The 12,866-nt window shown below is 42.8% G+C and overlaps 1 protein-coding gene across 3 annotated transcripts in view; it reads right to left on the reverse strand.

The window, feature by feature from the left end:
- Window positions 1-12,866, reverse strand: part of arrdc1b (arrestin domain containing 1b) — a 56,066-nt gene that overhangs the window by 22,658 nt on the left and 20,542 nt on the right. For 2 of the 3 annotated variants that reach the window (XM_076284816.1, XM_076284817.1), the window contains exon 1: window positions 297-366. Coding sequence is in view for 1 of the 3 variants with exons in the window: in XM_076284814.1 (XP_076140929.1) it covers window positions 297-407 (111 nt within the window). In the remaining 2 variants the exon portion in view is untranslated. Of the gene's footprint in view, window positions 1-296; window positions 408-12,866 lie in introns of those variants that run through there. The other variant, XM_076284814.1, reaches the window with a different exon arrangement.

Below are 12,866 nucleotides of genomic sequence, written 5' to 3' on the forward strand. Positions count from 1 at the left end.
CTGGGCCCACGTGTGCGCTTGCTGGAAGAGATGAGGGCCGGAGCCCGGAGGATTACTAGTGATCTTTCTGAGCCTTGTGAAATTGCTGAGATGGCCCTGCCCGACTGGAGAGAACCTGTTTGAAATCCAAAATAGCTTGAAATGTATGTATGACACACACACACACACATATACACATACACACACACACACACACACACATACACACACACACACAAACACTTCACTCCAACACTCCAATAGAAATGGAATGGAGCAGAAAGGAATAGGAACTGGACAGCGGCCAGCGGACTCACCTTTGTCGGCCACAGAGAGTGTGCTGCTGAAGTACTGCTCCTCCAGCATCCACGACGTGTCGTTCATCTTGGTCGAGACGCCGCATGACCCCAGGCAGTTCACCTTGATGGCTACAAATGGGAGATTAGCAAACCAAAAAAAAAAGTCAGTCCTACTATTCACACAGCCTACAGGTATATGTGGGAATAATCTGTATTCAAAGGATTACCGAATTGAGAAAGCGTATGATTGGATTTCAGCCCCGAGCCAGAAAACTCACACTCATAATAAACAGCTAGCAGACCTTCAGCGTGGAGGATGTGAGTGTGTGCTGTTTTGCATCTTTTCTTGGCCTAGCTCTAATTGAAATACATTGAATAATTTGGCTCATGATTTTTATTTTAAAAAGTGACTTATTTTACCCAGAATTCATTGCACCATAGTCCTATTTACAGTAAGATAGTCAACAACTAAACTGTCTATAGGAGGTCTGACTATCTACTATATCTAAGCCATAGTCAAAGTCTATTTTTGTGAAACCGGTCCTAGGTTTCTAATTATTTTGGTATAAAATAAGTCAGTCTTTATTTTTGTGTAAAAGGTCTAACTTGCGTTAGACTAGTATATGGGCAAAATCAAGACTGGTCTAATAACACTATAGACCAGTCTATCTTAGTCTATAGTGTTATACCAGTCTTAATTTTGACCATATACTAGTCTAATGCAAGTTAGATTGCTTCACAAAAATAAAGACTGACCTATTTTAGACCAAAATAATTAAGACACCTTACCCCCAGGCTACCTTAGTCAAAGTCAAAGTCAAAGTCTGCTTTATTGTCAATTTCTTCACATGTCAAGACATACAAAGAGATCGAAATTGCGTTTCCTACTATCCCACGGTGGAGACAAGACATATTTTACCAATTAGGTCCACAGACAAACATAACATTCAAGTAAACAATATAAAAAGTAAAAATAAGAAGGCACATACAATGATGAAATAAGAGCAGCAAAATTTGGTTGAAATTGTGCAATTGTGCATACAGTAGACAGTCAATATAATAGTGCAAAAGTCAGGCTGAGGTAGTTTTGTTTGACCTAAGTATGCAAGTGGCATAGTGGTGCAAGTTATGTAAGAGCAGCAGAAGTGTGTTCAGAAGTGTTCAGGACAACAGGACAACAACAACAAGTTGCAAAGTGTGCAAGTGTACAAGTGGAGTAGTGCAAGTGGAGTAGTGCAAGGCAGCCATTGTGGGTCCAAAAGTCCAGGATGTTATGTAGCTGAGGGTGGAGGGGGGGAGAGGGGGGAGAGAGTTCAGCATCCTAACAGCCTGGTGTATGAAGCTGTTGGTGAGTCTGGTGGTGCGGGAGCGCAGGCTTCTGTACCTCTTCCCAGAGGGCAGTAGATCAAACAAATTGTGAGCGGGGTGACTTGCATCACTCACAATTGTGGTCGCCTTACGGGTGAGGTGGGAGGTGTAAATGTCCTTCAGGGAGGGGAGTGAAGCACCAATAATCCTTCCAGCTGTGTTCACTATGCGCTGCAGGGCTTTCCTGTTGTATTCAGTGCAGCTTCCGCCCCACACAGCGATACAGCTGGAGAGGATGCTCTCAATGGTGCCTCGGTAGAATGTGGTCATGATGGCTGGTGGAGCACTTGCTCGCCTGAGTTTCCGCAGGAAGTACAGGCGGCGCTGAGCTTTCTTCGCCAGTGATGCAGTGTTGGTGGTCCAGGAGAGGTCTTCACTGATGTGCACCCCCAGGAATTTGGTGCTGCTCACTCTCTCCACCACAGCACCGTCGATGGTCAGTGGCAGGTGTTGGGTGTGACCTCTCCGGAAGTCAACAACAATCTCCTTGGTCTTGCTGACGTTCAGCAGGAGGTTGTTGTCCCTGCACCACGTGGTCAGAAGGTCGACCTCCAACCTGTATTGAGTCTCGTCGCCCTTGGTGATGAGACCCACCAGAGTTGTGTCGTCAGCAAATTTCACTATGTGGTTGTTGCTGTAGGTTGCAGTGCAGTCATGCGTCAGCAGGGTGAAGAGCAGCGGACTGAGCACGCAGCCTTGGGGGGCCCCCGTGCTCAGTGCGATGCTGCTTGAGATATTGTTGCAAACACTTACTACTTGAGGCCTCTGACAGAGGAAGTCCAGTAGCCAATTGCAGAGGTAGGTACTTAGATACTTAGGTCTTAGATACTATGTTATCTTGATTCCACAACTGATCTCAGTTGGAAATGTGTAACCTAGCCTAGCCTATTCTTGCTTATCTAAAACAAAAAACATTAAAAGAAGACCTATAAATTGTAGAGGATGAAAATACCACACCTCAAGTGTCTTTTGAAAAGAGTCACTTTATCCAGAATTCATTGCACTATTAGTCCTACTTCAGATAGTAAAGAGCTAAACTGCTTTCTGGAACGGTTTAATTTAGATGTCTATATGAAGTTGTCGTATCAGATATCCAGACTCGGGGCCAGAAATTTAGTCCAAATATCTTGTCTACAACGTAACAAAAATACGCCATTATAAGTGCTGAGGTCAAAAACTTAAAAAAAGGTCAAAAAAAAGAAGGCAGAAAAGTCCGGCAGAGTTCCGTGCAAAATTCCTTTAATGACTACATAGCGCAAAGCCTGAGTGGATCGCACAATTGCACTCCCGAACAATTGTTAAACACCAACATTTTATACCCCTCCTTAGATGCTGACACAACACTTGGCAACTTCGAACCCACAGGTGACGTTATGAAAGGATCGTTGTTCGGTCTTATCTTCACAAGTCAGCATTATTGCTGCCAAGGGTACGAACTTTTCACCAAGAGGTTTACACAAAGTTCAGGGGTTTATACAGTGATCACAGGTCACACATCGTTCATGGGTTACATATCGTTCACTTGTTTTCTCTCAAACTAGCTGTTTTTGAGTAGAGCCCGCCTCCGATGACGTCTTTATCTCTGCAGCTGCAAGGCCAAGCATGCTTTTTTCAAACAGGCTTCGCCCAGCCACAGTGAGACACAAAGCGACAAAGAGAGACATAGGGATACAGAGCGCACATAGGGGGAAATCTGGTAGAATAGCTTTAGTATGTTAATAGTATTAGTTAAAATTGTTATTTAAAATGTTATAAAAGTATGTTAGTTAGGAAAAGGATATTTGGTATCAATCGAACCGTAATTACATGTAGATTAAGAATTTCAGGTGCCTACAGCGCAGATTTGTACCAGAAAAAAGATTTACAGCTTGACCATGGTATAATGATTATTGGGCCAAAATCGTATATTATCACATATAGATATTAGCTGATATCTCCCATACTGGTAAAAGGATCTTTACCAAACTTGGTGTACTTACTCACCATAAGTTCTTGATGAAATTAGTAGGTGTTTAATGTCTTGGGGTCAAAGGTCACGTGAGGTCATACTTGACATGCAATGTTTGTTTTATACCTCTCAAGCAGATTGAAGGATCCTCATTAAACCCAACACAGTTAAGTAAGCCTAAATGAACTGATAAGGCATTAAAGATCATGGGTTCACAGGTAGAGGTTAAAGGTCATGAGGCTATAGCTGGCTGAGGCATAGAATCAACTATCTGAATTGACATTAAAAAAGATTAAGACATTTATTAAAGCAAAACAAACTTTATTTTCTGTATAAAAACAGTTGTTTCAACCTCCACATCTTATTTTAGTATTGTAGTAGTATCCTCTCTGGAACCAGGGGAAATCAAAATAATTTGCTGTTAAAAATGCAAACATCTGTGTGAATACCTGTTTTAAAATAACTGTTTCAGTTCATAAATGATATTGGAGTAAAAAACAAAGTACTAATACATAACATTCAGTACATCAATAACAACATTGTAGTTCATTTAGACAAGCTGAATAGCAGAAGTTTTAGATTAAATCCAAACCATTTCTGTCAAACATCTGATAAACAGTCATCTTGAGCTATTTCCTTCAACTTAAATTATAACGCCAGACAATCGATGTAAATGTCTATGTTAATAGAATAGTTTTGGAAATAAAAACTACCCTTGCATCGCACTGCAATAGTTATACTTTGTTCCCTGAAGTTGGTAGTAGGCATATAAGCAACAGCAGCAGCGGACTGATTTTACCTAGGATTCTACTAGGTATTATGGTGGCTTTTCAGGATGTGAAGGGATGTGATCATGGGTTTCATAAGGGTTTATACTATTGCATGGGTTTTCATGTTTTAGAAGAATGTAGTCATGAGTGTCATAAGTCTTAATGCCCCTGCATTTGCTGAGCAGTGTGAGGTCATTGTATCTTGTGTAGGCCAGACCAACTGTCAGAGGAGTGGGGTGAGTGGAAAAGTACTGGGGGTACCAGGATGAGAGGATCTCCTCCTTACATGGTTAAGGGAGAGGGGGTATTATCAAGCTGGTGAGGACTGGACAGGACAGGGATGAGGAGGCCACTGTGCCTTATGAGTTAGGGCCTGTCTAGCTAGGAAGAGAATAAGATGAGAAGGCCTTATTTCACCAAACTGGAAGGAAACAAAAAAACGTAGGGTTACACTATTTTACTAGCCTGACGAGCCAGACCCACATTAAAATGTAGGGTCTGGGCACTCACCGTACAGTACTCAGTCCGAGGGGCGGGATAATCGGTTGTCTTTCAAATTCCCTCTGCACGCAATAGGACAGCGCTGAGTTCCATGCGTTTTCCCACCAGCGGAGCTAGTTGGCTAGTTCAAACTTTTGCCAACTTAAAACAAGCTTAACTCGTGCCACACTGTTGGCCAACAGCAACATCCATCTTCTTTGTTTTCAAGTAGCAGGGAATTCAAGCCAAACCGTTGCAACTCTGCCATCAATCATTATGTTAAGCCCGCCTAACGACTCTATACACGATTTGATTGGCCTGATAGAAGTTTAATTTTTCGAGCTCACAAGCTAACGGAGAGTTGCTAGACTAGCCCTGGAAGCAAATAGAATTTACTGCCGTTAGGGTGCGTCTAGATTTCTAGGCTGCTATTTTACATGTTACCTATGCATTACATAGGTTTGCATATAGTTTTATGCATGATGGGAAGATGGTTTCCACCAATGTAAGCGACCCTGCTTGGTACAGATTGGTGAAGGGTGTTGATGCAGATGGCGTGAGAGGGTGGCACTTCTCAAGGACTGAGGAGTATAAAATATAGTGTATAGCCCTCTGTAGGGGAGACATTGTCGGGGGCCCCAGCTGATGACATCTCTTCCCTATTGCTTTGATGGTTGGTCTGGACTTTGGTTGGGCTGTACTATCATTGCAATACGGTGAATAAAGATCAACAGTCTTCGGAAAATCTTCTATCTACATTGTCTCCTTCGGACGCCTTGTTCCAGAGTGCTAAATCACTAAATAGTTAAGTGGTAATTGTTAATTGGTCAATTGGATTTGAAAGTGGCCATTTTCTAGCCTGGAAAATCCAGACCCTGGTAATCTAGAAAGATTAAGGGTCTGGCAACGAACAATGTAATGGCCCAACTCGAGGGGCGGCACCAAGCGTGCATTTGAAAATCTCACTGCACGCAATTGGATAACACTAGACCAATGTTTACTCTGAATGATTCCGGACTTCGACACAATTGGATAACACTATGACCAATGTTGCAGCGCTGTCGTGGCCCGCATATATCAGATACGCCAATTTCATTGGTTCCCCGGTATGCAAGGGGTAAAAGTAACGTGCATCATTGCTCATTCCATTGTGCTCTCGCGAGAACTCTGGATTTCCAGGGTAGACATTTTCCACGACAGTATCCTGATTGGAGTGCGCTTCTCTGTTTACTTTTTGGTGCAGTACTACTAACCGCTGCTAAGAAACTAGTCCCTCAAAATGTTATGCAATCATTGAAATGCAAGGATAGAATAATGTTAAAAATAAAACTATCAACACAGACATTTACATCGACAGTCTGCCGTTATAATTTATTTGTCTGCCGTTATATGTATGTATTTACCTGGGTGTACTGTGGAGTGGGTAAGAGTGGCAGGCTGCGAAGTCTGCAACTAGAAGGACTGGATAAAACGTGTTGAAAACGGTCTCCACTGATAAATATCACAAATGCTAACTTGGAAATGAGGTCCTATGTCCAAAATCCTGAACCACCCCTTTAAAAATGTGTTGTTGCCTATAGCAATGCTATAGTAAATCAGCTTTTGCAAGCTACAGTAGTGCTACAAGATGATAGCTCACCTCCACATTGGCAGATAACGCAAAGATCTGTGCATATGCCAGGTTCCTCTTCAAGTGCTGTCTCATCATCCATTGCAGTGAAATGGAAAATAATGAATCAAGACAGTACTGAGCACAACTACTGATATTCAGCCCAGGGGAAAATATTTATTCTTACAACAGTCTCATCTTTCAGAAACAAAATTTAGAAAATGAACTGCTATAAAATAAATTGTGTCCTTTAATGTGCTTTGTAAGAAATTATAAGGTGGCTTGTAACTCATACAATTAAATCCCATTTTTTAAGAGATTGACAAATTTGTATTTAATTATATTATTGATCTCTGATGACTGCTGTGTCAGTGTACCACAGTCTGCACCATTCAGACAAACAGATAGAGAGATGGCGAGACAGACAGGAAGTCATTTAGACTTCCTGAGATCATTTCTCTGAGTAACATGTTGCTCCAATTATCCCCCTCCCAATATCATGCTTCTTCTCTGCAGCATACACCAAGACTAGTCTACAGTGTCAGATACCACAATGGCAGGTCTGAAGCATTCTGCAAGCTTCTTCACTCTGTCAGCTGTCAGCATAGATGTGTGCGACACCAGTACAGCAACTCTGAACACCGGACAGTTCAATGGAACCACTCTATGATGTAGGTGTACACTCTGATAGAGCCTAGTCTTTGCACTTAGCAACAACAAAAATCATGGATTTGATTCCTGGGCAGCAGCACACATAGGCTTACTGATAAGGGAATGCATAACCCACTTGGGCTGTAAGCTGCTTGATTTAAAAGCATCTGCCAAGTGGATGGATAGATAGATATGCAAATATCATTCAAATTCACCCCCATCCACTCTGAAGAGGCTTCCCATATTCTTTAATCACTTGTGCCTAGCGCTTCCCCTGGCACACTCCCACCTCCTCTAGCCTCTCCTGCTTCAGGGCATCTGAAAAAGTCTCTCAGAAAAAACATCCCCATTTACACTCCAGATAGAAGAGGTGAAAGCTAAACATTACATATGTATGGTCTCAGGTAAGCTCCAAGTTCTGGCTACAGATTTTGGTAATATGCTTCCAGCTATGTAATATCCTGCACCAAAAAAACATATCCTTTTTTTTGGCAATAATTTCATACTCAAGCCTGAGGATGGCGACTCCCTCACCTAATATAACTCATTATCATATATAATACTGCTGACCCCAGGAGCTGCCCGCATTGCTCTGACTGCAAGCTCCCTAATCACAGGGGTCAGCCTGAAGGTCACCTGGGAGCATTTCCCTTCTGATCGATGACAGCAGCCTGCCGTGACCACAGAGGTGTGATGAGTTCATTTCCAGAGGAGGAAGTCATTTGGTTCTAATTTTGATGGGAACAAGTGTGCAATCTGCCTCTGTTCATCTCTCTATCTACCTCCCTCTCTCTGTCAGACACAAACCCACCCATACATACACACACACACACACATACACACACGCACACACACACACACACACACACACACACACACACACACACACACACACACACACACACACACACACACACACACACACACACACTGCATCATAATTGCAGGATGCTCTGCGCTCTTACACAATGAGTGCTGCTCTAATTTGGCCGTGGCCCGCTGCGCTCCCTTCAGACGCTACTGTTGCTGTTGCTGCTGTCTGTGGGTTAAATAATGAGGCACCTGCCCGCCTGCACTTCAAATGAGTGATGGAGAACAGATGGACTGCCACCACGCATGGCTGAAACACTGATAACATAAACAACTTTTTACAGAATGGGAAAATAACACTCACAGTAAACATTATCTCACTTGGAGTTATCAGATTAAAATGTCTGATCAGATTAAAATGTCTAAAACATGTTTTATGAGATTAAAAAGTCTACCTGCTTATAGTAAAATTTCTTGAGAATTCTTTTGATATGGCTATTTTTCTTTATATTCTTATTATATTCCCTGTCATCATACAACCAAACTATATTATTCCTTAATCAAACAGTTTGGCAACATATAAGACAGTGTAGAGTAGTACACTATACACCATCACTTATCTTCAACACAGACACATATAGCATTTACAAAAACATAGCAGAGCAGAAAATCACACGTGTTGCTAGGCAGGGGTTACTAGGCTTGGCTAAGCTGCTACCTTCAGTCTCTCCATAAAGCAGCTAATAAGAAAAAAAAAAAAAAAAAAGAGCACCATAAAAAAATTACAACCTACTACCAGTATGTTAACAACGTCTACAGAAATGTCATAGTATTTTTTCTTCGACCACCATGGGCTGTTACAGCATCCTCACATGGCCCAGAGGAGAAACAAAAGAGAGAGGAGAGGTAGAGAGGAGACATAGTGGAGAAACAAAAGAGAGAGGAGAGGTAGAGAGGAGACATAGTGGAGAAACAAAAGAGAGAGGAGAGGTAGAGAGGAGACATAGTGGAGAAACAAAAGAGAGGAGAGGTAGAGAGGAGACACAGTGGTGCTGAGCCCTGAGCTCTTCTCTCCAGAGCTGATTATGCAACATGGGCGATTAGGCCGCAGGATTTAACCCCACAGCAGCGCAACAGCCTGACACACATGCCCTCTCGACTGGGCATGGAGCTGTCTGTCTACGCTAATACACACATAACACACACACACACACACACATGCCTAAATGGATGCATGTATACACCATATATTAATCCAGATGTACATACACAAACAAAAAGATTATTCCCACACACACATAATTCCACACAGTGAAACTCCAGTGCAGACAAGGACAGGCAAAATCTCTCCACATATCAACCTGTATTCAAACACTGAGTTCAGAGATATGAGGCAGGTTACACAGGGAAAACAAATTAGTGTGAGAGAGAGAGAGGGGGGAGTTAGAGCAAGGGAGAGAGGGGGGGTAGAGAGAGACAAAGAGAGAAGGAAAAAGGAGCTGAATGAACAGGTGAAGGTAAGTGATAAATCTCTCCAGCATACTAATGTCAATGTCAAATAACCATTTGACTTTGGAACTAAGTGGAGATCATTATGGTTTAGACTCACTCTAATCTATACAAAAACACACAGAAAACACACAGACACACTGTCAGTCCATCTCTATTCAAACACTTCCCTTGCACTTACAGTGATACACTTGACAATGGGCTGCACACATTCACACACAATCAGATACACTCACACACACACAAACGTGTTGATACAGACTCCACTGAGGAGAAAGCCCACACTCTGACAGTATGACAGCCTGCAGTGAGCCTGTCAGAGGGAGAGATGGCGCACACACAAAGCTGCCCGCTCTGAGTGGCACGGCGCCTGAGTTCTGGGCACACCAAGGGGCAGTGAAATTAAAAGGTAGGGGGGCATAGTGAGACAGTGAAGACTGGGTGACGGGGGTCAGTCCTGGCACATGGACATGGCGCTGAGTGTGTGAGTGTGACTGGAATAGAGCTGGCTTTGCATGGGTGTGTTGGTGTGTGGTCTGCTTGTGTGTGTGTGTGTGTGTGTGTGCAATTCCAGCTAGTCTCCTCTGCACTGTAGGTTAACGTTATTCTAATGCTGTAGCTATAACTCTGTAGTTCAAGGTTCAAATGTTAAAATGCTTAAATGTTAATAGCTTCAATGTTATTATATTTCTGTAATTGTAGCTCTGTAGCTTAAATGTTAAAATGCTTAAATGTTATTCCATTGCTGTGAGTCACTTTGGATAAATGTGTCCGCCTAATTAATACATGTAAATGTAATGTAAATGTCTCTCTCTCTGTGTGTGTGCATGTGTGTGGGTGTGTAGAGTGTGTATGAGAATGTTATCACACAGGAGTCATACTCCCATGCTGACACCAAGCACACACAAATACATTACACACACGTGCACACACACACACACACACACGCACACACACACACACACACACACACACACACACACACACACACACACACACACAGTCACACAGTCACACACACGCACACACAGGCGTGGCAGATGGTGCCACTCTGCTGGCAAGGCAGCTGCCCCTCAGTTGGCACGTTAGCAGCGGTGGGATTCATCTCCGGGACAATAATAACAAACACACTTACACACACACACACGAACATGTGTAGACACACACACACAGAAAGAAAAAAGAGAACAAATCTTGGAGTATTGGAGAAAGACAAAGCAGTCTGTTAAAGCAACACACACACACACACACACACATACCACACACACACACACACACACAATGAAAAGGGGTAAATGGGCATTAAAGTAGCCATGCCATCTGCTCCAGGCCATATGCCCGCTCTGCTGAGGGCATACTACAGGGGAGGGTGGTCACACCAAAAAGCATCATACCATACCAATGCCACCTTCACCAGCCTCTAGAGTACGCACACACAGAGGGCAGGGGACCCACATCATCACACACGGCTACAGCCTCCAGAAAACCCGCAATACAACAAATGCACACTGACTGGTGGCAGTAGCATCTACATAAGCATAAGTATAAGTATAAGTATAAGTATAAGTATAAGTATAGTATAAGTAAAAGTATAAGTATAAGTATAAGTATAAGTATATACAGTATACTCTTTTGTATAAGTATATACAGTATACTCTTTTGATCCCGTGAGGGAAATTTGGTCTCTGCATTTTTCCCAATCTCTGAATTAGTGAAACATACTCAGCACACACAGTGAGGTGAAGCACACACTAATCCCGGCGCAGTGAGCTGCCTGCAACAACAGCAGCGCTCGGGAAGCAGTGAGGGGTTAGGTGCCTTGCTCAAGGGCACTTCAGCCGTGCCTACTGGTTGGGGTTCGAACCGGCAACCCTCCGGTTACAAGTCTGAAGCGCTAACCAGTAGGCTACGGCTGCCCCCATTGGAGTGAAAGGTGCTGTTGTAGGATCAGTTTAGAATTCATAATAATGCAAAAATGTCTCTAAAACCGGCCTCTGACCTGAAATCAGCAGTCCAATATTAACTTAGCATTTTCAGTGCATACAAAGTTATTTTGGGAGTACAACTCAATTAAGGTGATGATACTTAAGGCAACTTTTTGAGCAATGTTGCTGGGTAATGTTTTTGAGTATTGTGGCTCTGGTGCATTCTCATTGATATTGGGCAACATATACTTTTTTGGAGAAAAGAAATAGGCAAATTGTTATGATCAACAAAACAGACAAGAAGTAACAGGTTATGCAGTTGGCGAGCAGCATTGCTTAAAAAATTGCTTCATGAACTAAAATTGTGGTCTTGGCACGTTCCCATTGATATTGATCAACATTTTTTTCCCAAAAGAACTTTTATCATCAGTAGGCAAATTTTCATGATCATCCAATCAGAACACATGGAACTGGTTATGTGGTTGTCCAGCAACATTGCTCAAAAAGTTGATCCATGCATCATCACCATAAAGGCCACCACTGGTGCTGTCATGAGTGTGGCACACTACGTGTTCAACATTCTATTACATTAGATTTCGTTGTTTTCAATACAATTCCGTACACCAGCATCATACTTTGCTGTTGCCGCCGCCACATAAACTATGATTCAGTTCTATTTTGTCGGTGCCACTCAATAAAAATCCATTGCTTATCCAATGCTTGTCAGTTAAAATGTCCTGTGCAGATGTGCATGGCAAGGGGCAGCGCATTCATGTCAGCGGCAATGTGTGGAGCGCTTAAGGGTCTGAATACACAATCTGGTGACCAGTTTTTTTGTGCTTAAGCCACAGCCCTCATGAATTAAGAAAGAGTGGAATGTGCTAGTCTCCCATACAAACCAACAACTTGTTCAGATTTGCGTGCTAATTCCAGTCCAAGCCAGTATTTGGTATGGTCAAATCATACGATAATCCTTATCTTCTAATCTGCATCTCTATGGCATTGATGGGGTGTGTATGGATTGGAAACATGTACGGGCACATACTTGAATCCTTTCCCGAGAGCATGTTGTGTGGTTTAATAGATAAGGGGACTCTGATGGAATATAAAACAGCATCAACTGCTCCATTGCTCTTGCCATCAAAGAGTAACACCAGTGGAATACTTCATATGCATGGAGCATTGTCTGCCTTCAGTCTGTGCCTCAAACATCTTCACAGACTCATGTGCGCTCATTAGAGTGGAACACATATCTAAATGCCTCTCAGAAACAGTGTTCTAAGGCGGTTCCCCACGTTCTCTGTTCTCTTGCCAATCACTTTGCCTCCCACATGGAAGAGTCGTTCCTAATCTTACATGCCGTCAGTATTTCTGGCGTTCGACCTGCACCTCATCTCCACTGGGGGAGATTCTCCCGCCTTCGGCCCCATTATGTCTGCACAGTGCAAACATATCGCTACATTTTTATGGGCTCTGCGTCGATACATCCACCAGAGGGTTGCCTGACCTTGAAGCAAG

The sequence above is a fragment of the Alosa pseudoharengus genome, unplaced genomic scaffold, assembly GCF_046254945.1.
Source record: "Alosa pseudoharengus isolate Yale_2024_CS ecotype anadromous, Long Island Sound unplaced genomic scaffold, YU_APseudo_1.1 YU_APseudo_1.1_scf_14, whole genome shotgun sequence".
NCBI lineage: Eukaryota > Metazoa > Chordata > Actinopteri > Clupeiformes > Clupeidae > Alosa > Alosa pseudoharengus.